A 27,500-nucleotide genomic window follows, 5' to 3' on the forward strand; every position below is an offset into this window, starting at 1 on the left:
ACCCTTCGTGGGGCCCCCAAAAGGACCCCACCTAAACAAAGAACGTCACTTTAAACAACAATTAATGTGACCGGAAAAACATCAAACACGAAAAAAAGCAAAACAGATGATATTGCCTATTTGACATCATACAGCCAATATGGTGAATTTTGCCGGCGGCACCGAAGGTACTGCCACTTCACATTTCTGAAAAATTCATCAGGTAGCTGTCTTTTCAGGAACGAGGACAATGTCCCAGTTGTGTCTGCAACACACTCCAATCTTGAGAAAGAGAGAGAGAGAGAGCAAGAGAGAGATCGAGAAAGAGAGAGAGAGAGAGAGAGAGAGAGAGAGAGAGAGAGAGAGAGAGAGAGAGAGAGAGAGAGAGAGAGAGAGAGAGAGAGAGAGAGAGAGAGAGAGCAAAAGAGAGAGACACACAGAGAGAGACAGACAAAGAGACAGAGAGTGATACTGAGAGAGAAAGAGAAAGAGCAATAGAGAGAGAGAAAGTGAGAAAAACAGAGATAGCGAGAAAGAGAAGAAAAAAGTGAGAGAGAGAATGAGAGAGAAAGTGACAAAGAGAAAGAGAGACAGAAAGAAAGAGAGAGAAATAGACAGAGAAATAGAGAGAGAGAGAGAGAGAGAGAGAGAGAGAGAGAGAGAGAGGAGAGTGAGAAAATGTAAGGGAAGAGAGAGTGAGAGAGGGAGAGAATGAGAGAGAAAGTGACAAAGAGAAAGAGAGACAGAAAGAAAGAGAGAGAAATAGACAGAGAAATAGAGAGAGAGAGAGAGAGAGAGAGAGAGAGAGAGAGAGAGAGAGAGAGAGAGAGAGAGAGAGAGAGAGAGAGAGAGAGAGAGAGAGAGAGAGAGAGAGAGAGAGAGCTTTTTTTGAGTTTTTTTCTCAAGGTCATGGTATGTCGTGAATATTTGTTAACAAAGAGTCACATGAAGCCCTTTCAGGCTATTTGTCATGAAGGCAATTTGATCTAAAAAATAGACGTGACTTGACTCAATCTCACGATACAACGCAAGCTGATTGGGAGATATCAAATTATGTGAATGTCACTTTTCTATTCATTCTTTTCATTTACCTGTTGGATGGTTTGAATGCGTTGCGGAGAATGTAATTTAGTCAAAGTGCGGCACATTTTGCAGATTAGTTATTGATTACTAAACCACTTTCGGAATGTGTATTTTATTATTTTTATTTTTTTCCCTTCTGCCCACATGATATCATCCACACGGGCAAATCAAAGGCGACGCTCAGTTTCTTTAAGGCAGATCTTGTCTTCCTTCTGACCTTATATGACCTTAAATGTTGTATTTTGGTCTGAAAACATCGTGTAGGACCACAAAGAGGCAGAAGAGGGCGACAAAGCTCCATGTAAGGAATTAATCAGCCTGTGGAAACCGGCTGATTCATTCCTTTGTCAGCATGTTCTGCCTTTTTTGGGTGCGACATTTCCCACCCGATGCCGACATTTCCAACCCCTGATGCCTCAAAATGACACGGAATAAATTATTTCATCGATTGGACACATGTATGCTTTCTTCTTCAGAACTATTTGAATCATATTCATAACTGGATGAGTAACAAGAAAGCATATTCTCTGAATCTGAAGGCATTGTTTTGATTCTCGAGCAAGGCAAGACGTCTTGCCGTAACACCACCAACATGGGGGTGGGACCTTCTGAAACTGGCCACTTCCGGTTTCAAATTGAAGTAGTTTTTGGACACTTTAAGTCATTGTCATTGCTGTTTTTTTTTGCATTTGATTAAAAATATCATCCTGCGTGTTTTGGGTATTTTAGATGCTATAAAACGTTTTTCTGATGTCAGTTAGGAAACAAAAAAAGTGACGTCGGTTGTCCTTTAAGGATCAGTCAATTAGTTTTACTCCCTGGTGCTTTCCACTATCTTTGTGACTGCTTTATTTTTCTGTATTTGATAGTTGTCCACGTTAGTGCTTTGTTAGAACTTCAGCTGTTGGCAAAGTGCAATATAAATCAATATGTATTATATTGTAAATATGTTTCCACCTATGTCATTCTCTTTCAAATCAACCCGCATTGTTAGCAACAAGACATCCAGAATACAATTTCATAGATTGCCTCTTTCAATTTTTATACCACCATTTGCCATGTGACGAAATGACCGTTCAAAGTTTTCACTGGGGAAGAAAGAGGATTGGGCGATGAAAAAATAAGGCATAGAATCCACTGGTTGGTGTTTAACTTTGCCAAAGTTACATGCTGAAGGCGGAACCGTTGCCCTCCGTCATGAAGGGGCAGGGCAGGGCCACGTCTACTTTGTGGCTGGGGGGCCTACAGATGAACTAAGTGACAATAATTGAGTTAAGAGGGAAAACAAATGATGTCATGAGTGCATGGAGTGGAAAAAAATGGACTGATTTCTTTTGCCAAACAATACATGCCAGAGCAAATCAGTTTTATCTGGAAGTGGGTGTGTACGCTTTGCTTCACTACACTTTTGCAACGATGAGGAGAACCGCTCCGCACCCAAAAATCACCTTTCGCTGTGATCAGGTGGAGACAGTGGACACATCACGGGTGTTGAGTCCATCGAGATGTGGAGGAAAGGATGAAACAGGCACACTAATAAAAGCATACTTTCCTGAATTAAAAATAAAGTGACAAGTTACACAAAATTGTCACTTTTTCTTGAATCACCCTCCTTATTCTCAAATTATGGGACCGCTCGTGCGAAAGCGAACGTTTGCTCTCGTCGAGGAGCGAGGCTCAAATGATTAAAATTGGGGGATCCTGAAGACACTTGCTCAGAAAACCAGCTTTTCGCCAAATATGAAGCGCTACGTGGGATAAACGAGACAGTCTGTTCAATACGCACTTAAGTGCAACAAGAAATGCTCTCAGTAAAACTAGCTTAAAGGGATATGATAGCTTTAGATATCACAGCCAGTGATGCGGCGTGAACACAGTCGCTGCCTCGGGCGAACACAGTGACTAATGCATTTAGCTGAGATTAAACAGCCTATATATTTCATGTGAAAGCCAGTCATGTTTTACAAGAAAGGAAAAAAAGGGAGAGCGCTGAACTTTCTTTGACTGGAGAATATGTTCTATAAAATTATCAATGTCGATTTAAAATAAATACATAAAATACATAAAAAAATACAAATAAAATACTTTTATATATATATATATATAGGCTGATTGAGAACTCCAAATTGTCCCTAGGTGTGAGTGTGAGAGTGACTTTTGTTTGTCTTGTTGTTGTGTGTGTCCCTCGCTGATTGCCCAAAGATGGCTGGGATAGGCTCCAGCAACCCCCGCGACCCTGATGAGGAATAAGCGGTATAAGTTGTGGAATATTGCACTTAGAGGACAACCGACGTCTCCGGACAAGTTGTGTCCATAATTTGTAAAATGGCTTCAAATAACTACTACTGGGCATATTTTACAAAGCTTCCACCGCATATGGCTATATTTTACGTTTTAAGACTCGCGCTGAATATTCCTGAAGTCTTGTTTTTGAGTTGGTGACGAGTCCGTACGTGACGTCACTGAAGGAACGCCCCTGACCGAAAAAAGGACACATTGCAGCAGTCCTTCCATCACGTCAATGCATTTGGCTGTACTTGGCTTGCCTGAAAACTTCATGTAGCACCAAAAAAGAGGCAGTAGAGGGCAACAAAGCTCCATGTAAGGAATTAATCAGCCTGTGGAAACGGGCTGATTAATTCCTTACAGGGGCTTTGTCGTCATTTTTTGCCTCTTTTTGTGCTACATTTTCCGCCCCCAGATACCTCAAAATGGCATAGAATAAATTATTTAATCGATTGCAAACATGTATGATTTCCTCTTCAGAACTATTTGAATCATATTCATATTTGGACGAATAACAAGAAAACATATTCTCCGAATCTGAAGCCATTGTTTTGATTCTCGAGCAAGGCAATAGGTCTTGGCGTGACGTCACGAACTGGGGGCGGGACCTTCTGAAACTGGCCACTTCCGGGTTCATTTTTTTGCAGATTTTGGACACTTTAATTTTTATTGGTGTTTTGCATTTGACTAAAAATATCATGCTGCGTGTTTTGGGTATTTTAGATGCTATCAAACGTTTTTCTGATGTCCGTTAAGAAACAAAAAAGTGACGGCGGTTGTCCTTTAAATAGAACAAAAAACAGAACATTCTTTGACCAGTGAATACATTCTCTAAAATGATATAAAGTGTCTACGTTCTTAAAAAATGCATACAAAAATGAGATAACAATTCCAAAAAATGCTTTTTTTTTCGGTGCAATGAGGGGAAAGGAATGACATATTGTGTATGCGTGAAGTATTCCAGTCAAATAGACAAAAAAAAAAAAAAAAAAAAAAAAAAAAATTGTAGTCTGAGAGCGTGATCTCAGGAAAACACAGTCAATGGGACACAATCACACTATTTGTGTGCATTGCATATAGAAACGTACATGTATTTGCAGTTGAAAACAAATGAAAAGAAATGGGACAGAATATCGTTTGCCTTTGGATTTTCGAATATCACTGGGAATTGTTTTTTTTTTTTTTGTGATAAAAGGGGAAGGGAAGCTTTTCCAAATGGACATAAACACCCTGTTCTGAGAACTGAATAGGAATGAGCAGAAAGGAAACCAGAGTGAAAACATCACTCCGTGTCTCAACCCTAAATTTATACCGTGCATAAAAAAATACATATAGAAAAAAATGGGGTGCGGGGATCCTGTAGTTTTAGCGTTCCCTAAAATTGCAGGTACAAATGCATGAATATTGACTGGAGGTGTTTTCTGGTCACGTGTACGGGGCAAACAATGCTCACGTCGCATTTGACCAAGCTCATTCGCGGAGCATTTTCAGGTCAGTGGCTTTCATTAGATGTAATGGCAAGAAAGGGAGGTGGCGTGGGGGTAGTCTGTGAATTATGAATGAAGAACTACTCGGCGCATGATGAGGACGAAGCCGATTATGCAGCCCCCCCCCCCCCCCCCCTGCTTTCCTGATTGTCACTCCCTGGCATGATTTTACAATTCAAAACCGGATCACAAAAGTAAGTCGTGATAAAGCACGGATGGGAGATCTTGAAAACGTTTCATCTGAGGTGGCAGCTATGGGAAAGTCAGCGTGGAGAGAATCAGTTTGGGGAGAAGATTGACTGGCAAAAACAAATACCAATAAAGAAATTGGTCTTAAATAATTTTAATGCAAGGGTGCCAAATTCATTTTATGAATTTGGTGAAGCTATTCGCATTTCATCCCCTCCACATAATTACATAAAGAGCGCAAGCAAACTAGCTTTCAAATCTGAAGTCAAGAATAATGAATTAAGAATAATATTGTGGTTTGCATGGAACAAATTGAAATTTTGGTTCGGACTTTGACAAAATTATGGAATTTCACAAGTTTGATTTGCTTTCGCGGGCTGAATAAAATGATGTGGTGGGCCAGATTTGGCTCCCGGGCCAAACCACTGGTTTTCTGAATTAAGAACGTAGGGGAGACTGCCAAAGGCAGCATCGTGAATTTGGCATATGAGGCTCAAAAAGTTGACCCGCACAATTTTTTTAAAAAGTAAATCAAATTCAGGTACTACCATCATGATCTACGCTGTTCACGCATGATCTACGCTGTTTTTGTGAGGGGGGTTGAGTCTGAACCGCACTTTGGCATCTCCTCAAGGTATGCCGATTGTTTAAAGGACAACCGACGCCTCTGGACAAGTTGTGTCCATAATTTGTAAAATTACTTCAAATGACTTCTACTGAGCGTATTTTAGAAAGATTCCACCGCATATAGCTATATTTTACATTTTAAGACTTGCGCTGAATATTCAGGAAGTCTTGTTTTTGAGTTGGTGACGATTCCTGACGTGACGTCACGGAAGGAACGCCCCTGACCAAGAAAGCGACACACAATGCATTTTGCGGTACTTTGTTTGGTCGAAAAACTGCGTGTTGATGGCGAAATTAGAAGGAAAACGTTGTGTGTTGCACCAAGACAACTATTTGATATTCGCTGTCACAAATTCCAAGCAGACAAATCAGCTCCCATTTCCAACGGAGCTTGGGCGCCATCTTCTGCATTTTCTGGGACACTACACATCAGTCCTGATGCCTTAAAATGACCCGGAAGAACTATTTTAATTGATTGCAAACATTTATGCTTTCCTCTTCAGAACTATTTGAATCATATTCATAACTGGCTGAGTAACAAGAAAGCATCTTCTCTGAATCTGAAGCCATTGTTTTGATTCTCGAGCAAGGCAAGACGTCTTGGTGTGACGTCACGAAATGGTAGCGGGACGTTCTGAAAATGCCCAATTCGCAGCTCATTTTTTTTGCAGTTTTAGCACACTTTGTCATTTTTATTAGTGTTTTGCATTTGACTAAAAATATCCGCCTGCGTGTTTTGGGTATTTTAGATGCTATAAAACGCTTTTCTGATGTCAGTTAGGAAACAAAAAAATGGTGTTGGTTGTCCTTTAATCATTTTTGACAGGCCAATGCTGGATCAATTGGAATCTGGACGTAAGATGCCGTCTGATACCTCGCAAGGTGAGGAAAGTACGGAGCAAAACCGCCTTTGTGCAGGGGTAATGATGTAAACGAAACATATGGACCTGCCCCACATTTTTGGCCCAATTCCAAAATGGAATGGTTTGACTCTACCCCTCCGCCCCCCCCCCACACACACATTCACCCACACACACCCTTCCCCAAGGAAGGTGGTATTTGCATAACTTTGCCAACAGTCAGGGAAAAAAAACATACAATACAGAAAATATAATCACCTTTGCTTCTGGTAATAATTAAGACATCAAGCGCTTTTCCTTTTGCCTTTGGGACATTTTGTCTTTCAAGTGCTCAAAGACAGAAACATGGAAAGAATGATGACGGGTTGAAGACGACTGTGGATTACTTGGAAATATGTTTTCGGTCTCATACATAAACAGAACTGGAACCTCTGTCGAGGGTGATGTCATGCAAAACAGCAGCCGGTGTTGGGAAACTTGATCTTGGGTGAGTATTCAAAGGACAAAATTTGTCATTTGCTTTTGTGTGAAAACAGCAGCAGATTATATTTTGATAGTACATTTTTTTTCATTATTGTGAATACTAAAGTGTTATAAGGTGGCACAGTGGATGACTGGTTAGCCGTTAGCATGTCGTTCTCACAGCGCAGAGGAGCTCGCTTCAATTCTGGCTCCAGCCATCATGTGTGGCGTTTGTATGTTCTACCCGTGCCTGTGTGGATTTTCTCCGGGTACTCCAGTTTACTCCCACATTTTAAAATAAATGTATGGCCGTTTAATGGTACACACTAAGTCATGGATGTCAAAGTTAAGGCCTGGGGGCCAAATATGGTCCGCCACATAATTTTGTAAGGCCCGCGAAAACTAATCAAACTTGTGAAATTCTATCATGCTTGATAAGGCCTGAACCCAAATTTCAAATTGTCATAAACCACAATAACAGTCAATATTCTTGACTTCAGATTTGAAAACTAGTTATTCATGAACTCATTTGACGCCATTCCCGAATTTATTTGGGAATTGAAAAGTGTGACATGGAGCGCCATTCTGGACATTGTTCGGGTTTTGGTTTTTCTGACGAGGGGGTGCGGATAAAGCGCTGGTCAGACCACGGCAATGTTTTTCCCTTCCATGAGGGGGCGGCATTTGCCTTTTGTCCATGTTAGCTTTAGTCCATGTTGTTAAAGCGCTATATAAATCAATATGTATGTGTTGTATTGTATTTGGTACAGCCGCCCCCATTTCAACCTCAGATAAATCTAGACCCAAATAACTTAGAAATTAACTTTTTTTCCTGATGAAAGAAGAGAGTCTAAGGCTTTTTACACTGAATTGAATGTTTATGTAGTCCTAAAACTCAATATTCAGTGGGTCCTGCAATTTGAGTGAAAATGAATGAAACCCTGGCAGTCTGGCAGTGAATGAGTCAAATACATGAAAACCTAAAACCCGCGCCAGCATCATCCTTCAAATGCAACGTTAAAGGCAAAAGACTCTTTTCTGCCCATTTCTACCTTTTACATATCTATCGGAGTCCAATCATCTTTTGGAAATCAAGTCCATCGGTGATGCGCACCAATTCCTGGAGTCATGATTATAAAATGTGTCAGTGAGCAGCCACCTGAGCAGGACCTTGATAAGAAATATTGGAACGCTTGAGTCTTATCCTGTATACTGTTTCCTCTCTGCAGTGATGGTTGAGGCGAAAGACGGAGAGGAGAAGTGAGGGAGTGAAGGGAGGGGAGGGAAGGGGGTTATGGAAAAGAGAAATGAGGTTGAGCTCTGATGAGGATGAAAAGTGAAGAGAAGAGGGCGAGGAGGGTTGGAGGAGGAGGGTGGGGTAAGAATAAAAGGGGGAAGGGATGACGAGGAGGCAAGGTAGATGGGGAGAACGGCTGCTGAGAGGGGTCTAACTCTGGCATAAAAGTAAATTCAAATGCATTATTCATGGCGCCTTGTGTCGAAATATCATTTACGTGTGCTGTGTTGACTCATGGCTCGTAAAATGAGAAGGACATGAAAAGAAAGAAAGGAAGGAAGGAAAAGGAGGAAATAAACAAGTCAGGATGCTTTTCTCGTTTCCTGGACCCCCCAAAAAAGAGCCTTACTGTGCTCACTGTCAACTTATTAGGTATTAATTATTTATTGCCTTTCTGTTTATTATTCTTTATAAGCAGAGGACGTCGAATGTCGAGATTCAAAGTTTGTCTGTGTTAAAAAAAGAGGGCAGGGGAGGCTTTTGGAAAGAAATCACTCATCACTTGGTATTGATTCTAAAATTTAAACACAGTATGGAGAGGAGGAGGCGTTTCCTTCTTAATCAGTCCCAGTTGTTCGCTCTTTAAATCTGAACTGATCTGAGCAAAATCTGGGCCAAGATAATTAGCAATGAGTCAGACATACAGTGCTCGTTGGTTTTTATTTTTTGAAAGGAGATACTTTTAGTATCCAGTCATGGTCATTGATATTTTCACAGCTAAAATGCCACTCTTAATGTTACTTTTTCTGTTTTAATATTGTACTGAAAAAAAAATTGGGGTGAAATATTCAAGCGAGTTTCTTCATGAAAATATCGATATGACGTCATTCATGTGCATAGTAAAACGTTTCAATAGCCCAAATTTATTTCCCACTTCAGAGGTTCGATTTTGAAGACGAAAACTTAGTAAATACATTTTAAAAATGTGTCACCACTGTTTAAAATGCTAAAACTTGGAGAACGTCCACAGTGAAACAATTAATGACGCTTGGATGGTCTCAGAGACAAACCCTGGCATGTGGCTTGATAGATATGTTAAGCACCGTCGATGTTTTATTTCCTGTATAATGAAGGTTGTCACAATTGCACGATGACTCGCGTCGAAGCAGTGCAAGTCTTACTTCGGCACCACAGCCCCTCCTGCACGTAAAGAGCAGAATGACAGATTCGTTCTTCTCTGATCCTGTATTGACCCAAATGTACTGTACAATATTATTGCAGGGGCTCTTTGGTAGATGGACCATCACAAGGGGAAAGGGGACAATGTTGGGGGCTAATAAAAAAATGACAAATAACGTAAAGAATGAAACAATAACAATTAGAAATGAAATAGTCAACGTGTGTGACTGATTTTTACTCTTGAATTGACCACAAAATAATTAAAACAACAGTAAAGTAAAACAGTTTGGCCGGCCGGTGGCCTTTGCTTGCTTCTTGTTTGCAGTTTTTGGAGTCTTCATTGACGATATCAAGATCACGTGACTGCCATGGTCATACACACGCGCACACGGACGAACGTACGCACACACACATACTGTATATACATGTACATGCACAAACAGCTTTCAATGGAGTTGCAATTAGAGCTGATGCTGTTGTGCAAGGGAAGCTTTATCGGTTTTGGATAGTAAGACAAATGCTGTGTCAAATAATATATACATAGGTATATAACATTGGAATAGCAGATAGTAGGCCAGCCCCAGCAACACCATTCAAGCAAAGGAAAAAGTAGTCTGCTCTGAGTGTGTAGGGTAGGCATATTTCTGTATATCCTGTGATGGTGGAAGCATAAATGACATGCTCTGCTTTTATTTTCTGATTTATAACACCGGGGAAGAGCATCATCACAGAATCACTTTTCTCTTTTATTACACTACATTTGTTTTCATTTTGTTTCCCAAGGCCTGGCTGGCTGAATACATCACAGATTTCCTACAGGGCGACGAGGCCGGCTTCGCCATAACGGGAGACAATTGGATGATGGGGAGGGATTTGGGAGCATCCGTCATCATTAAAAACATTAGCATTATCTTGACTTTGAAAAAAAAGGAGGCGATGACTATTACTCTCAGTATTAGTGGGGTAAGGAGACATATTGGTGGGGGCAACATTCAAGCCTGTTGGTCATAATCGCAAAAACGTTTCCGTGACAAACGGAGAGGTTCCCAATGTCAGGTTGAAGGAAAAGCCTTTTTTTTAAATAGTTTCAAAATGAAAATACCGTATAGCAATTGGGTTATTCTGTATCACACTGTCAGCTGCCATTTGGGTGATTTAGATAAAACAAGTCAGTTGAGACACTTTTGAATCTCGAAGCTATAGAGTGGATAACAGAATCAGTGCTATGGTTGCTATGCGTGGAGAGGATTTGGAATTCGGTCTTAAGATGTCGAGGTCAATGAGCGGTTAATGCACAATGTAATACATGATTGAGTCAAGCAGCCTGAGTAAAGGGGAGGAGTTCAGACACTTGTTTGTTTGTTTGTTTTTTTTGGGGTGACGGCAGGCCAGTCATTGCCTTTTTTTCCAAATGCTCCCAGGGGCAATTTTAAATATAAAGCCATACTATATTTTCATCCCCCACTTTCTAAATTTATGATGGTTATTATTGTTGGTATGTATTTGTTATTTTGTGGATAGAAAAACTATTCCAGATACTCTACTTTAGCTTTACAAATGCCATGTTTACAGCGCAGGCAATTTCAGGTGTGATTGTCACAATAATTCAGCAAATTCTACTATACTTTCCACACTCTATTATGCCAGTGTTTTCTATCCATATGTTCCACTGAATTGCAAGTTTCAGATCCTGATCAATAACTATTTTTTTCCCACTTACAGTATAAACTGCCATTCTCGACTTGGTTCCCATGTGCAACGTTGTCAGCCAACACTGAAACTGATAGCATCTACATCATTTCAAGGACATACAATATCACCCACGAGCCAAGCCTCCTTATATGAATACATAGAGGAAAGGTTTTCAGCTACACTTTTCCATAATTGAATTTCCAAGGACATGGGGGGGGGGGGTGCTGGAAGAGGAGGTAAAAAAGGATGAAGGGAGGGAGACCAAATGATAAATTCCAAAGATTCTGTGTGATGAGTGCACAAAAGAAAACCACAAAGGCCTCAAAACCATTCAATTATGTCGTATTCAAATGTACATAAGACTCATTGAACGATGGAAAATCTATGACAAAAATTATATGATCAGGTAAAAAAAAATACGACTTTAAATAAATAAAACATCCCAAGCTGGCTACTGAGGTTGCAAGAAGCAGTGGAGTTCGACATCCAAATTGCTTGGCCTTTATTGCCCCGGGGTTAATGTTACTTGTCTGCTCATTGTACCGAGCATAATAACCAAGTAGACTGAGCGTGTTTGATGGTTTGGGCATATCTACCAATCAATTCAAACCCAGCCCAAATAGATTTGCATGGATACATTGCAGTGACACCTATGAAAGACGATGCAGATGTGTTTCAGGACAATACGTCACTGCAGTTATCAGATACAGAGCATTTGAAAGATCAATCCATCCATTTTCTAATCTGTTTATTATCACAAGTGTTGCGGGTGTGCTGGAGCCTATCCCATCAGTCTTCAGGGAGTAGGTAGGGGACACCTTGAACTGGTCGCCAGCCAATCGGGGTAAACAAAGACAAATAACCATCCACATTCACAATGACACCTCATCGGGTGAAAACATGCAAACTCCACACAGGAATCATGTGATGTGAGGCTGATTTAGGCCAACCTCCTTTAAAACAAAATATTTACTCGTGTCGTGTCACTTGTATTTATTTGCGCTTATTTATGAGACTGAAATAAAAACAAGTACAACAATTATACAAGTGAACTGATATTGAATAGGGAGGCAGCCGATAAATATTTAAAGTGACTTTTTTTTAACTGTTGGTCGGCATCGTGCATTGGTACAACAGTGCTCTCTGCCGGTTGGTTGTGAGAATACATACACGCACAAAATGGACGTAAACAAGCCGTAAACATCACTTCACTCAGTACACTTTAACAAATGTTACGTCGTCCATTTAAAAAAGTTATAACACATATTGCAATTGATTTTAAAGACAGTTTGACAATTGTGTTTGTCGACTGCTTTCCATCATGTATCATGGTTATACTATTACAAAAAAAAACATTTGTGGAAACTAAAAATTGGTCGAATTTTGTGGTGATGCTACTTTGAACACAAGTCTGTTTAAAAAAAAAAGAGTTCATTAAAAATTATACTATGATATTAATTTGAGCTGAGTACAGTAACATGACAACACAAATGAAAGGTAGGGGGCGCATGAAATGTAAAAACATGGTAGTCATTAGAAATGTCATTTGAACAAGTACGTACCTTTAAGGGGCCTGTGCCATAGTATAAGAAAAACGGTGCAACTGACATGTTATAACACTATATTCTGCTATTTCGAGTGACACTATTAAAGTCATTTAACAATATGTTCAAAATGATAGTTTGCAATTTTGGACAATGACACAAGGCGGTTTGCCACATGTTTAGATATTTTTATACAATACAATACGTATTGATATATGTAGCGCTTTAACAACAGCTGAAGCTGTAACAAAGCATGTAACATAGACAACTATCATACTACTCATATCATATACAGGAAATAAAGCAGCCAGAATCCATATTAACCAACCATTATACTGTACAATGGGAAATTTCAAAAGAGGTAGTTGATTCATGAACGGGTTAGGAAAATATCCTGATTCAATCAGAATTGGTATTCAAAACGGCTTCCGTCATGGTGTACAAATTTTGACCGAGAGCAAGTAAACAGTAATTTCACATGAAAGCCTAACATTCTTTAATTAAAAAAATAAAAAAAATTGTAGTTTGGGCAGCTTGTGATGCTTTGGTGATGGGCCCAAGCTGACGTTCACTGATTGTCTATGCTAAAGTACTGCAGCAATGCGGTTCTGTTACCAGGCTCCTGTGCGGTCCAGTCCACAGTTGAAGTCTGACCAGGAGGCGGAATGTTTACAAGACTTTCAGGCTGGGCTTTCTGGAACTCGTCACCATGTTCTTCACAAATATTATGCAGCACACAGCAGGCAATAGTCACTTTCCTGGCGAGCTGGACTTTACAGTCCAGTTTCTTCGTGAGGCATTTCCATCGGCCTTTCAATCTTTCGAGGGCTGCTTCGAAAACTGACCTTGCATGGTTCAGTCGGGAGTTGAAGGTGACTTGATCCGGAGTCAGATGTTCCGTGTCCCAGAAGGGTGTTATTAGCCACTCCTGCACAGGGTAAGATGGGCCACCAATGAGGTAATGGCCAACATCACGCCCTGAGATGTCGACTTTGTTTTGACCCAACAACTGCATATCGTTTAGGAGCTCCCACAACGGAGACTGGCGTAGGACTGTGCCGTCACACAAACTCCCCGGAGAGTCAACACATATGTCCCAAAAGTGTCCTTTTCCATCCACAACCGCTTGGAGAATGACCGAATGTCCGCCTTTCTGGTTTCTGTAGTGTTGGGGGTTGTTTGTTGGAATCGAAATGAGAATGTGGCAACCACCGAGTACACCCACACATTGCGGCGCTCCCCAAGTGCAATGAAACAAGTTGGACATCTCCACCAATTTGGCAGCATCCGGGCACCTGATGTGGATGGGAAGAAGTAGCTTCGTGACCGCGAAGCAAAAGTCTCGCACACACAAGTACGCGGTGCTCAGGGGCACCCCAAAAAGACGGCTAATGGTCTTGTAGCCACCGCCGTTAGCGAGCTTCCAAACGGCAATCGCGACTCTCTTTTCAAAAGGGGTAGAGGCACGGAAATTTGTGTCCCTTCTCCCCATGGCACGTCTCAGCCGACTGCAGACGTACTCAAAGGTCCTCGTGGATAAATGAAAATTCTTCTGGAACTGCGAAGAGCTGAAATGTGAAACAACGTGGTCCCACCAGTAACGAGAACGCGGACGCATCCACACAGAAGGTGGTGCTCGACTCAATATGAGCCACAACAGCACCTGATGATTCAGACAGGCAAACAAACACGATATTAGGCCACCGGCTGGCTCACAACCTCACCCCATAAAATTTCAAATGATCCATCGACAAGATACCGAAACATGTACTTTTTTACTGTAAATTTGAGTTGACCCAAGAAAAACAACAACTGCAGCTGTAATAAAGTGATTCTCAGACATTTCCATCCCGCTTGATGACTAATTTACATAGAAAATAAACCAGATAAAATTACATTCTTGTGCTTATTTTTTCAAACGTTTTTTTTTCTTCCCTTTCAATTTTTGGGCATACCAGTTGAAATTGGATTTGTATGCTTATTTTTCTGTGTTTTTTCCCCTTTAAAGTTCAGAACAATTTTTTGGGCATACCAGATAAAATTGTATTTTTGTGCTTATTTTTTAAAGTTTAGTTTTCCTTTAAATTATAGAAATTTTTTGGGGGGACATCCCAGATAAAATTGCATTGTTTTGCTTTTATTTATTTATTTTTCAGGAAGAAAATGTCGGCATACCATGCGAATCAAACCTCTGAAGCTGGAGGACACTGATTCGCTGTGGCCACCCCTAAAGGGAAAATCCGAAAGGAAAAGAAGATAACATTGCATCACAATAATTTTTGCAGCTATACCAGATAAAATTGCAGCATTGTGCAATTTTTTTATGTTATTTTCCCTTTAAAATACAGAACATTTTTGGGAATACCAGATAAAATTGCATTAGTGTGCTTACTTTTTAAAGTTTTTTTCCCCTTCAAGGTACATACCATTTTTGGGCAAACCAGGGAAAATCATAAGAATAACGTCACTTATACACGTCACTTCCTCACTTTACATATGTCACTACCTCACTTTCCAGACGACACTACCTCACTTTACATTCAGAAATTACATGTATTGTCTGTTGTCAATTGTATGTCTTTTTAGCCACATTATAAGTGCCTTGCACGCTGGGTCCGAGAGGACATTAATCTGTGCTGTATGTCATGCATATTAGCATATTTGACAATAAAGCTGACTTTGACTTTGAAATAATGTTCGTGAACTGAAACTAACGTTAGCATTGATTTACAGAACCCTATTATTTGAGCAATGCTAAAATGTAATCAGTAATATTCGAAATGGATTATATATCAAATAAAATGTAACTTGATTTAATTGAAAATGATTAAGAGTATTAGGCAATAATTAGTAAACACAATTTCAGGTGTAATCGAATGCACACGTTAGCCGTTTGTGGACTGAGAGGATACTGAGACGTAATGAAGACTTGAGGTTTCGAGAGCGACAAGGGAAATGGGTTATTTTACCTTCTTCCTGTTACGTAATCTCTGTTGGTGCATGTCTTGGAGAAATTGAAGAAGTCGATGACGGGTTCCGAGATAAACTCGCAAAGCCAGAAGCAAAATTCTCACACATTCCTTCTCCATCGCTGTTGTGTTTCTTCTTTCTTCAGAGATATCTGGCAACCCGGTTCCGTGCGCATTACCGCCACCTTAGGTTAATATTTATGTTTTCGTGTTCTTGTTCCCTATTGGCAGAGGAGGCTACTATTTGGACATGTGACGTTTTTGGCAAAGTCACGGGTCTGCCCAACCCGGAAAACTGTATAATAGCGCTTTAGGCGGCAAATTATACGTTGGCGTGTTGCCATATTACGTGTGTCAAAGTGGAGCGTTCGCCAAAGACCCTTTGTGGAGACGGAATAACTGTTTAACAGTCATTTGATGATCTTGTATTTGTTTAAACTCTCCAGTGTACACTTTTGTCTAATTCAGTATTTTCTTGTTTTGATTTTTTTCCCCACTCAAGAGAGTTTCCAGAAAACGGGCCGATGTCCTCGTCTTCTGAAAGTGGTACCATCAACGAAGGGCTGCGCAAATGATCAAGACTGCCCCCGAGAACAATGATTTTTAATTGTATCAGGCATCACAACATGACGAAGACATATTGCTTTCTTTATAACTCAATAACTCTTATTTACTGTCCAACTGAGTTTGGATAGGACGCGCGTGACGTCATAAAAAGGGAAACGAACGAACGAACCAATCAATATCTGAAAAAAAAAAAATATATATATATATATATATATATATATATATATATATATATATATATATATATATATATATATATATATATATATATATATATCTTAAATGCGACACGTAGAAAGATCTGATCGCTACACGACCACACATACATAGTTTATGATTTCATGAGAGGGAAAATAGCTTGTAGAAACTATTCCGACAGAATGTGATAGTATCATACAGGCACAAGGACCCAGCATCCTCTTGCAGGGCTACCCGTCTGAAAGTCGTATATGTTCCAACTGGGGGAATCAAGAGCACATTCTTGTCTTAAGTATGGATAACTTCACAGTTTATGCGTTGGCTATAGCGCTCGGTGCATTTGTGCAGTTTAATACTGTTTTTACTCAGAATTCTCAAAACAATTTGTCAGGTAAGTCTTTTATCGTTTTCCGGGACATTCCACACATCTAAAACCATATCTCTCCAGTGTACACTTTTGTCTAATTCAGTATTTTCTTGTTTTGATTTTTTTCCCCACTCAAGAGAGTTTCCAGAAACCGGGCCGATGTCCTCGTCTTCTGAAAGTGGTACCATCAACGAAGGGCTGTGCAAATGATCAAGACTGCCCCGGGAACCACAAATGTTGCGTCTTTGACTGTAAAGCTGCCTGCGTCCCTCCTTCTTTCGGTATGTTTTTTTTTCTTTCTCACACTTACGTGCTTCTCCTGAACGCATACATTTTATTTCTGTGGCGCTTTCAAATCAGCTGTAGCTGTAACAATGGGTTACAGAACATTAAAAAAATATATAGATTTATTATTTCCGGATCTGATTTTCCAGATAAGCCTGGTGTGTGTCCGCGTCGAAAGTGGGGCTTTGGGCAGTGTGCAGAGTTTTGCTCTGACGACAGTGACTGTCCGAATGAGGAGAAATGCTGCTCCAACGGATGTGGACACGAGTGCACGGTACCTTACAAAGGTGAGCTCCAAGGCATTGACCCGTTGGGTACTTTTCTGCGACGTAACGCTGCATTTTTGTGCTTTTTGTGTGTGTGTCTCAGTCAAGCCGGGCCGTTGCGCTCTTCCCCAAGGAACTCCCATGTGTGCAGAGTACTGCTACCATGATGGTCAATGTCCAGAGGAGCAGAAATGCTGCAGGACAAGCTGTGGTCACGCCTGTAGTAAACCCTGCTGAGTTGACGACTATCAACTTCATGACAAAAATACAAGAAGGAGACAGGAGAGTCTTTTTTTAAAAATACAGCTTCCTTTAATTGTTATTACAGTGTACTTCTAATCACATATCATTTTTTGATATTTAGCTCAAGTTATTTCTGGTCTGCTATTTAAAAAATAAATGTTAGAAATGAGAAATGTGTAGCACGGTTATTTCCCCAAATGGGCAATTGATGAACTCTTCCACATGGTGACTTCGTGTTTGTCTGCCCCCTTGGTGTTTGCTTGTTCAGCACAGTCCACAAATGAGGGCAGTCATATATAAGTAATCCAGTTCATGGATGAACTCTCCAAAATGTGACCCACTTGTCCTCAGATCATCATAATAATGGTCATCTGACCACTCAATAAGAATGTTGCCTCTCATACAGGCAGCACAATCTATTTTTTTGGGTGGGAGGGGGGCTGTATAACTAAGCTAACTAAGAATTTAAGTGGCGTGGTCACAGTATGCGAGCCAATGTTTGACTGTGCAATCAACCTGGAATTTGCATTACCGTAATTCAAATGACAAGTCGTTAAAAAAAACACTCGGCTCATATTACAAGAACTTTGTTTTTCATCTCATGTTAAAACATTAACATGCTTGAAAATGTCTTGATGAACTCTCCGCCATCCTAACATCGGACAAATCGCAAAGTATATATTTTTATAAGTGTCTTTGAGACGAACTAATCAATGTGCGGGGGGGGATGCAGTTCATTACAGTTCATTTTCAACAGGACATGTCAGATCAGACCAAACCCGATTGCTACAGGGTGGGCAAACAAACTTGTGATTTAACAAAAAACTTTTGGAAATGATTACAACAGAATGTGTTTGTAGCAAAACTGTAAATTGTCCCCAAGTGTATGTGTCTCTCTCTGTGGCTTTCAGCCAGTTCAGGGTGTCCCCGCCTGCTGAGATAAGCTCCAGCATGTCCCGCGACTCATTCCTGCCCAAACCAAAATCACAATAGAACGTTTTGCAATTAAGTTTCTGCAAACATATACACACCCATGCTACTTTACATTCTTTTATTTTCAGACAGGGCGTATTTTTAAGGAAATTATATGACAGGCGTGACCACATGTTGTCCTGCAATATTTCTGATCATCTGCATGTGTCAATTCCTTAGGGTGGACCGCAACTGCCTGCCTTCACTTGTGTAGCAAAATTCAAAAGAGGGGACAGGGATATAGAGCAAAAAGTAGACAACAGATCAAGCAGATCATAAAATGGATGGATGTGATTGTATAATACAGGCACAAGGACCCAACGTCCTCTTTCAGGGTTACCTGTCTGCAAGTCGTTTTTGTCCCAACAGAGGGAAGCAAGAACACATTTGAATACAAGCATGTACAAGTACGCCGTTTGTTGTTTGGTTTTAGCACTCGGGGCATTTCAGCAATTTCCTCCGGTTTTTACTGGGGATTTTCAAGACAACTTGGCAAGTAGGTACTTGATCATTTTCTCTTAAAAAACATTTGTCAAGTTCACACTGATATGATTCAATGTTTTTTTCAACTCAGGGGTTCACCCCAAACCAGGCGAATGCGTCCGTCGTTTTCTAACTGCACCATCACAAAAGGGCTGTGTGAGTGACCAAGACTGCCCCCGTGACCACAAGTGTTGCGTTTTTGACTGTGAAGATGTCTGCATTCGCCCTTCTTTCAGTAAGAATGACAAACTTTGTTTCAATTATGGAAGTCAATCGCACTGTTGTGCTTCTCTGCGACACACCCATTCAAAACAGTTTATTTGTGTGGCGCTTTCATTGTAACAATGCCGGTTGCAGAACATAAATAAAACCTGCTCATTTCGGAATCTGATTTTCCAGATAAGCCAGGAGTGTGTCCGTCGCGAGAGGGGGTCATAGGGCTTTGTGCTTCGTTTTGTGATGATGACAGTGACTGTCCCAATGAGGAGAAATGCTGCTCCAATGGATGTGGACACCAGTGCATGGTACCTAACTAAGGTGAGCTCCAACAAATTGATCTGTTGTCTACTTTTTGCTCTATAACCCTGTCCCCTCTTTTGAATTTTGCTACGCAAGTGAAGGCAGGCAGTTGCGGTCCACCCTAAGGAATTGACACATGCAGATGATCAGAAATACTGCAGGACATGTGGTCACGCCTGTCATATAATTTCCTTAAAAATACGCCCTGCCTGAAAATAAAAGAATGTAAAGTAGCATGGGTGTGTATATGTTTGCAGAAACTTAATTGCAAAACGTTCTATTGTGATTTTGGTTTGGGCAGGAATGAGTTCAGAAATGCTGCTTACCTGTTTGGTTATACAGCAGGACCTTCCTTGGCTTACAAACTTAATTGGTTCCAAGACAGAGTGTATAAGGCGAAAAGTGTGTATCCTAAAAATTAATTTCCCATAGGAAACCATTAAAATGAGAATAATCCGTTCCCAGGTCCCCATAAACATCATTTTCTACTTTCTAATTTTCTAAGCCGTAAAACTACACAAAATATACCTTATTTTATGTATAATAAATGTGCTATAGTATTATGATAAAAGAAAGAAACGGTACTGTACAATAAAGTCATTTTATTTGCCTTTGTGATGGTCGTTAATTGCTTGATGGAATGGAGTGTCCGGTTTCCTCAGCATTAATCACTTGAGGAACATAGGCTTATTTCACCATCTTGAGGAATGATCCCTTGTAGGTGCTTTCTCTGTGATAATTGTATCTAGTTCTTCATCAATTGTGATCTGTTTAGCTGGGTTGATAGGTTTTTGCATCAAGTGTACAGATGACTTGTGCGGGTTATTTGTGGAGCCTGATTGATGGGATATTTTAACTGTTTTCTATCCATTTTCTCACTATTCTCACTCTCACACTTTTATTTTTTTGTTTCAAGCTCTGTCATCTCCCTTTCGTGTGTTTTCTGACTCTCTGTCTGCCTGTCTCTTTAATGTTTTACCCCCGCCCACCCCTGCTCGGTTCTTGACCAATCACGTGGCTTAAGAGGACGCCATTTTGTTTTTTGGAGAATGGCCTCACTCTCTGTCTGTAACCCATCCCCCCACTGCTAGCGTTCTTGACCAATCACGTGGCTTTAACCGAAGACTGGGGGCGGGGAATAGAGGACAACAACAGTGGCCACCATTTTCTTGTTCGGAGAACGGGCTCGTTCGTGAACAACACATCACTCATTGTGGCAGCTGCGTGTGCATCCCGAAAAATAAATCGTATGCCAAGGTAAAATTTTCATAAATGTAACGTTCGTAAACCGAAAAGTTCGTAAGCCAAGGGGTTCGTAAACTGAGGTTTCACTGTACTTGACAACCACAGGACCCCTTTCGTCCATCTAAATTTGATCCAAGTGACACACACAATACTGGAGATATGCCCCCCCCCCCCAAAAAATGAAGAAAAAAAAGAAAAATCCATAAATTCCACTCTGAATAGGGCTTATTTATCAGTGAGTGATACACACAATCCTGGAGATGTGTAATCCCCCCTAAAAACTAAAATTAAAAAATGAAGAAAAAAAGGAAAAATCAACACGTTCCACCATGAATCGGGCTTACTTAACAGTGACACACAATCTTGCAGATGTGTAACCTCCCCCCCCAAAAAAAAGTACAAAATAAATAAAGAAATAAATAAGCAAAAAAATCAACAAATTCCACCCTGAATAGGGCTTACTGATCAGTGAGTGACACACACAATCCTGGAGCTGTGTAACCCCCCACCCAAATAATAATAAAAAAAGAACAATCAATGAGTTCCGACTTGAAAAGAGCTTACTCATTGTGGCTTGAGCCCTGCCAAATTTCAAAGTGGCGGCACGCCCCGCATTTTCCGAATGATGTTGGCAATCCGTTTGGCCACTCCTGGCCGTGGCTCCCCGATCTGGAAATTGCGTGTGAGCAGGGTGAATAGGGATCCATAACCCACAGCCATGACAGTGCAGGTCAGGCAGATGACATTGTAAGGCATGCTGAAGTCTGGAGTGGGCAGGTTGACCAGCAGAGGTTCCGTATAGAGGCGGACAAAGTAGCTGGACTCTTCTTTGTTGGGGAAGCTAGAGGGAGACACCATACTTTAATTAGAGGAGAGCCTGATGACTTTGTCCCGGGAGAAATCCCACAAAATACTTACAAACTGTTGAAAAGAGGGCGGTCGTGTGTGGTGTTTGTATCCATGGCGACGATGCTCGGTACAAGGGAACTGACAACAGATGACCTAAATGTCAAAAAGAGAAATTGGTCAGATTTTTTTAAATGCATATCCAATATCAGTACCACTGTTGAAAATGCAAACAAACCCGATGTAGAAGCCATGATTCGGGTCAGGAGGGTACTCGGTCCACTTGAGCAGGATTCTGTCAAAATGCACGGTGACTTCGGTGACAGAGTTGGGGGGAAGTTGCACCAGCATCTCCAGCATTTGCGGTTTCATACGGTCCTTGGATGGCTCAAAGTGGATATAACCTGAAAGCGAGAACGTGGCAGAACGCTAAAACATCGTCTCGGTGAAGGAGTTTACGACATATGTCGGTCGACGCGTTCAAAACGAGGATGACAAAAAAAAAAAAAAAAAAAAAAAAAAAACAATGCTTGTGCTTTACGTGTTTTGGACAATCGACGCATTTCAGAAATTTAAAGGACAACCGACGCCTACGGAAAAGTTGTGTCCATAATTTGTGTAAAATCACTTCAAATGACTTCTACTGAGCGCATTTTACAAAGATTCCACCACATATAGCTATATTTTACGTTTTAAGACTCGCGCTGAATATTCAGGAAGTCTTGTTTTTGAGTTGGTGACGATTCCTGACGTGACGTTAAGTCTGGAACGCTCCTGACCGAGAAAGCAACACACAGTGCATTTTGGGTACTTTGTTTGGTCTGAAAACTTCGTGTTGATGGCGAAATTAGAAGGAAAACACATAAATAACGGGTTGGTGAATCGTTGGGTGTTCTACCAAGACTACTATTTGATTCTAGTTGACACAAATTCCCAGCAGACAAATCAGCCCATTTCCAACGGAGCTTTGGCGCCATCTTGTGCATTTTCTGGGACGCTACCTTTCATCCAGATGCCTCAAAATGACACGGAATTATTTCTTTAAGCGATTGCAAACATTCATGCTTTCCTCTTCAGAACTATTTGAATCATATTCATAACTGGATGAGTAGCAAGAAAGCATCTTCCCCGAATCTGAAGCCATTGTTTTGATTCTCGAGCAAGGCAAGGCGTCCTGGCGTGTCGTCACAAACTGGGGTGGGACTTCCTAAAAACCCCCAGTTCGCAGCTCAATTTGATGCAGTTTTAGCACACTTTAAGTCATTTTTTATTGGTGTTTTTCATTTGACTAAAAATGTTTTGGGTATTTTAAATGTTATAAAACGTTTTTCTGATGTCAGTTAGGAAACAAAAAAAAATGGTGTTGTTGTCCTTTAAGTGAGATATATGTAGAATGACCATTTTGTGTATGGGAGCCTTTTACTGAGTAAGTTGCTTGTTCTGTAGCCACAAAGGGACATAAGTCTTCTTGTGCCGGTCCCAAGCCCGGATAAATACATTGGGTTGTGTCAGGAAGGGCATCCGACGTAAAAACAAACATGGGGATCAAACCTCTAAAGATGGAGGACACTGATTTGCTGTGGTGACCCCTTGAAGGGAAAAGCCGTAAGGAAAAGAAGAAGGAGTCTCGCAGTGAACAAATTTACATTTTACAGCAGCAAAGTGATGAAAGGAATGAAAGTAGAAAAACAAAATACATGAGCTGCTGGAAAGGCAGCCACTCTCGCGACGCCGTCTTGAAGTAAAAATAACACAAAAAAACTAAATAACAAATAATATGACAACACAAAGACACGTAAAGTCATTCCTTCTTAAGCACTTTCTGTACCCTCTTTGTTACATAAAGCAGTTCTAGTATTTTGTTTTTCTACTTTCATTCCTTTCATAACTTTGCTGCTGTGACATGTAAATTTATCCACTGCGAGACTAATAAAGGCAAATCCAATCCAATCGAATCCAATCTAGATGAAAGAGGAATTTTTCTAAATTCAAATTTAGTCGCTATGTTTTGCCAGGAATTTATTAAGATATTCCAATTTAGTCGCCACCTTTTGACAGGAATTTTTTACAATTCAATTTTAGTCACTACTTTGTGGTCAAATCAACAACCATGAAAATTTGTTGCACCATAACTGTAAGATTTAAACTGTATTAAACTGTAAATTTACTGCACCATAACATAATCTTGAGTCGCCAGCCTACGTCTTGACTTGTGTTGCTCTTTACTCACTGGGCTTGTTTGTCTTCCCCTTGCTCGTGACGCTGAGGGTGTGAATGTAGAGACGAAAGTACCAGGGCACCAAGTCCAATAGGAGGACAGGAAACGACCGGTAGGGGTGGTTGTTGTACATCAGAGTGTGGATCTCTCCAGCTTGCAGCCTGTAACCCGCCACATAGCGCTCCGCGTGGAGCAAGGGGCGCAACATGTGCGCTGTGGGCAGAATAGGTGCTTCATCAGTCTCATACGGACGATCTTTGCCGTTTTCTGACTCACCATCGTTAGATTTCCAACGAATCAGAAGGTTGAGCGACGACGTTGTGCCAAAGGTGCTTTTTTGCATCAGGTCGTAAACAGAGAAGGTCCGTCTGTCACCGAGCACCACCGCTTGCTTGACCAGAGGAGTGTCAGGGCTCAGCGTAAAATCCACACCCTGAAAAATGACAAACATTATTCAAAAAATTGTGGGACGAATACATTTTTGCGTTGGACATGTTCATACCTCTGAATTATCCGAAACGTCGACGTAGATTTTACTTGAGGAAGCCAGAGGGCAGGCTTCTGTCAAGGTGCGGGAGAACATTTTGAAAAGAGACCACTCTGGAACAGAGCAATGGAAGCCATGCGTTAAAAATATTTTAAATTCAAACTTAGTTGCCAATTTTTGCCAGGAATTGTTTAAAATTCAAATTTAGTCGCCACTTTTTGCCAGGAACTTTTTTTTAATTCAAATTTAGTCGCAACATCCTGCCGGGATTTTTTTTTAATTCAAATTTAGTTGCCAATTTTTGACTGGAATGTTTTTTTCACATTTAGTCGGACTTTTTGCCAGTATTTTTTTACATTAAAATTTAGTCGCCACATCCTGCCGGGAACGTTTTAACATTGCCAGTTTTTGAACTGATTTTTTTTCATCCCAAATTTAATCGGCACTTTTTGCCAGTAATGTTTTAACATTTAAATTCCAGAAAAAAAAGATTTGAAAAAAGAGCATGGTGGGCTTGCTACCTTGTTTGCCTTGTCCGGAAACGTAAAGATCAAAGACGACATTGAGTGTCTGTCTCAGCTCCCACGAGGTGGTCGTGCACTGTGCATCTTGACACACGGGTCGAATGTGCACAGCCTGAGAATGAAAACTGCTGTCGAAGAGTTTCTCGGACTTGAGCAGGACAGCGAGGCCGGCCTGAGGGGAGCAAAGTGCAGACGTAGAAAACATGATTTTGCTGATGTCGGGTCGAAACATGCAATTCCCAAGACACCGTCAGCCCAAACAATGGGCATGGGGCGTTCGGCGGGATGCACGACGGATGATTGAAGTCTTACCCTGGAGCCGCACGGCAAGAATTTCTTCCAAGGTGTCAAATTTTCTGTGCAAACCGTCTCACGTGGAAGGGTGGCGTAGCGTAGGAAGCGGTGGTCGGTCACTTTGACGGAGACAGAAAGCAAATTTAGCACCAATCCGAGCCACTTTTATCGGCAACAGCACACTTGAAAGGGTAAACGTGAGGAATCAATGCCATCAGTGTTTACAGAATGCAAACATAAAGTGCTGAGCAGTGTCAAATGGTACCGTTGCCTATCCCCAGTGGCTTGAAGGAAGCGCTGGGCTGAATGCTGTTGATGGAGTCAAAGTTCAACGAGGCGCAGAAGATCCCCGACAAAACATTCGTGAGTTCGTTCCACGTGCCATCCACGCTGAAAGAATCCAGAAAATAATGACTACATAATCATATGCTTTTGGATGAAGAATCATAAACAGAGAACCTGCACTAAGGAGGTTTTCTTCTAATAATTACGTTAAGTCGATGTCATGCCATCTTTCTCAAGGATGACTCACTCTGTGACGGAGTCCTTAAACCAGACCCACAGCTCAGCTCCAGGAGGAGAAGGTTGATAAGGCTGCCCCCACTGCATGGTTCTCCAGTACCCTTGCGTCAAGGAGATGTGCAGCTCACGCACGGAGAATTTTGAGATAACTTGTCCCAGTGACTTGGAAAACAGCTGGTAGTGGGACACTATGGAGAAAGGCCAAAAACAAATGATGCGTGACGAAATAAAACACTAATATGAATGCGTAGTTAAAAAAAAAAATCAATTATACAACAGAACAGTTGAGTTGGATAGGGGTTAATTGAAGTGCAGTCTAATTACTCTGTTTTGAATTGCATACAATGTAATTATGGGGCTTATGTAAGTTTCTTCTTTTCCTTTTGGCAGGGGTCGCCACGGCGAATCAGTGTCCTCCATCTTCAGAGGTTTGATTTGCATGTTTGCTTTGACCAAGCTTTTATGTCAGATGGCCTTCCTGACACAACCCTCTGTATTTATCCAGGCTTGGACCGGCACAAGAAGACACTGGCTTGTGTCCCTCTGTGGCTACAGAACAAGCAACTTGATGAACTTAAAATAAACATTAATACAATTTCGTCCAGTTCTATTATTTTCAGTCGTCACCGTCACTCTCAAACTCCAATCTGACATCCTTGCACAGGACACAAATTCATCTGGAGACAAAAACATCAGTCTGCGCTCGAACATTCGCCGGATGTGCTCCCTTGCTCTTTTCAAGTCTTCCTATACGTCCGCGAATAATGGAGACTCACCACGAAGCTACAAAAAAGAATATAAGCGATCAAAGCACTACCCTTTTACTTTCATTCGAATTTTTGAGACACGTCTAGAATTGTCTTTGAAAACGTGATCAATGAAAACATGAGTGACTTAACTTTATGACTGGTCGCTTACCTTTGTTTCCTCCAAAGAAATCTACCTCCCACAAAGTGCGGAATTGAAAGCTAGCATAAATATCCCCGGACTGTAGCGGTCTGATGACGAGTTCTTCTTGAAAGTCATCATGGCCATTGTTTAATGTCGACTCTGGAGTGGATGCGACGACAATTACGGACAAACAAATAATAACTAACAGTGCAACCGTAACAAGGCACCTGTGAACCACCATTTTTTGTATGACAGCCAGGGAAAAGTGACGACCTACGACTTCCGTTTTTGTCATTAGACAAACCAGCCAATGGATCAGCACGTAGTGAGTCATGTGACCTCAAATGAACATGCTTTGTTTTGAGTGGATTATTACTTTAATGGTAAATTAACGTTAAATATGGTGTAAAAACATCACACCCAAGTCCATTGTCAGGATAATATTCGGATATTCGGATGGATTGTTAGTATGTTTATTTTATTTTAAACACAAAGATGTGTCTACACAGCTGTAATGACGCAATGAACGGATTTTCTGATATTAAAAGTAAGCATTTTGCGTTTGTCTTTGATTATTATGTACGTACATTTCAAATTGCAAACAGATGTTTAGATGACCGCAGGAGCGTCGTGTTGCGCACTGTCAGACTAGGTAATTATTTGCAACGTAGCACGCGATAAAAACACATCGAATAAAATAAAACACGTTAAATCCGTGAACGTTTCGCTGCGTGCATGTGCATGTAAAATGGTTCGGGACGCTTGCGGAGCACATCATCTTATGTAGCCGCACACGCGCGCGTTCGTGCGCGCGTGCATACATACACACTCATGCTCCACGTTTCTTTTGCCCGGCCATGGATCCCTAATAGACGCTCCAAGCCGCTGTTGTCAGAGCGAATTAATAGCCCGGTACCTCGCTGCTTTGCTCTGCCTGCCTGACCTTGCCCGCCTCTGGCTTGGCTTCTTCATATTTGAT

The 27,500-nt window shown here is 41.0% G+C and overlaps 4 protein-coding genes across 5 annotated transcripts in view; 2 read left to right on the forward strand and 2 right to left on the reverse strand.

Moving 5' to 3' along the window:
* Positions 1-11,272: 11,272 nt before the first annotated feature.
* On the reverse strand, positions 11,273-15,786 carry LOC148903866 (uncharacterized). The gene is made up of 2 exons (XM_089003369.1): positions 15,595-15,786; positions 11,273-14,288 (listed from the first exon to the last, which is right to left on the reverse strand). Exons 1-2 carry the CDS (start codon positions 15,712-15,714, stop codon positions 13,194-13,196), a joined length of 1,215 nt encoding a protein of 404 aa, XP_088859495.1. The 5' UTR covers positions 15,715-15,786; the 3' UTR covers positions 11,273-13,193.
* Positions 15,787-16,496: 710 nt separating this feature from the next.
* wfdc2 (WAP four-disulfide core domain 2) lies at positions 16,497-17,693 on the forward strand. The gene is made up of 4 exons (XM_089010170.1): positions 16,497-16,750; positions 16,864-17,007; positions 17,161-17,298; positions 17,381-17,693. The coding sequence occupies exons 1-4, from the start codon at positions 16,654-16,656 to the stop codon at positions 17,512-17,514; spliced, it is 513 nt and encodes a 170-aa protein (XP_088866296.1). The 5' UTR covers positions 16,497-16,653; the 3' UTR covers positions 17,515-17,693.
* Positions 17,694-20,081: 2,388 nt separating this feature from the next.
* On the reverse strand, positions 20,082-26,794 carry pigt (phosphatidylinositol glycan anchor biosynthesis, class T). Of its 2 annotated transcripts, XM_089010123.1 has the most exons (11): positions 26,549-26,789; positions 25,641-25,818; positions 25,374-25,498; positions 25,127-25,227; positions 24,812-24,986; positions 24,306-24,403; positions 24,080-24,236; positions 23,816-24,016; positions 21,824-21,989; positions 21,658-21,741; positions 20,082-21,580 (listed from the first exon to the last, which is right to left on the reverse strand). In XM_089010123.1, the coding sequence occupies exons 1-11, from the start codon at positions 26,760-26,762 to the stop codon at positions 21,331-21,333; spliced, it is 1,749 nt and encodes a 582-aa protein (XP_088866249.1). In that variant the 5' UTR covers positions 26,763-26,789; the 3' UTR covers positions 20,082-21,330. The 2 variants fall into 2 exon arrangements, with proteins under 2 accessions (XP_088866249.1, XP_088866241.1); XM_089010115.1 differs by having other exon boundaries at positions 23,816-24,236; positions 26,549-26,794.
* A 495-nt stretch (positions 26,795-27,289) lies between these two features.
* The window catches only part of phactr3a (phosphatase and actin regulator 3a), a 26,861-nt gene continuing 26,650 nt past the window's right edge, over positions 27,290-27,500 (forward strand). Inside the window, exon 1 of the mRNA XM_089010146.1 lies at positions 27,290-27,500. This exon is cut by the window's right edge and continues 127 nt beyond it. The gene's annotated coding sequence lies outside the window, so the exon portion shown is untranslated.

This window comes from Hippocampus bargibanti, linkage group LG01 (genome assembly GCF_051943395.1).
Source record: "Hippocampus bargibanti isolate YZ-2025 linkage group LG01, ASM5194339v1, whole genome shotgun sequence".
NCBI lineage: Eukaryota > Metazoa > Chordata > Actinopteri > Syngnathiformes > Syngnathidae > Hippocampus > Hippocampus bargibanti.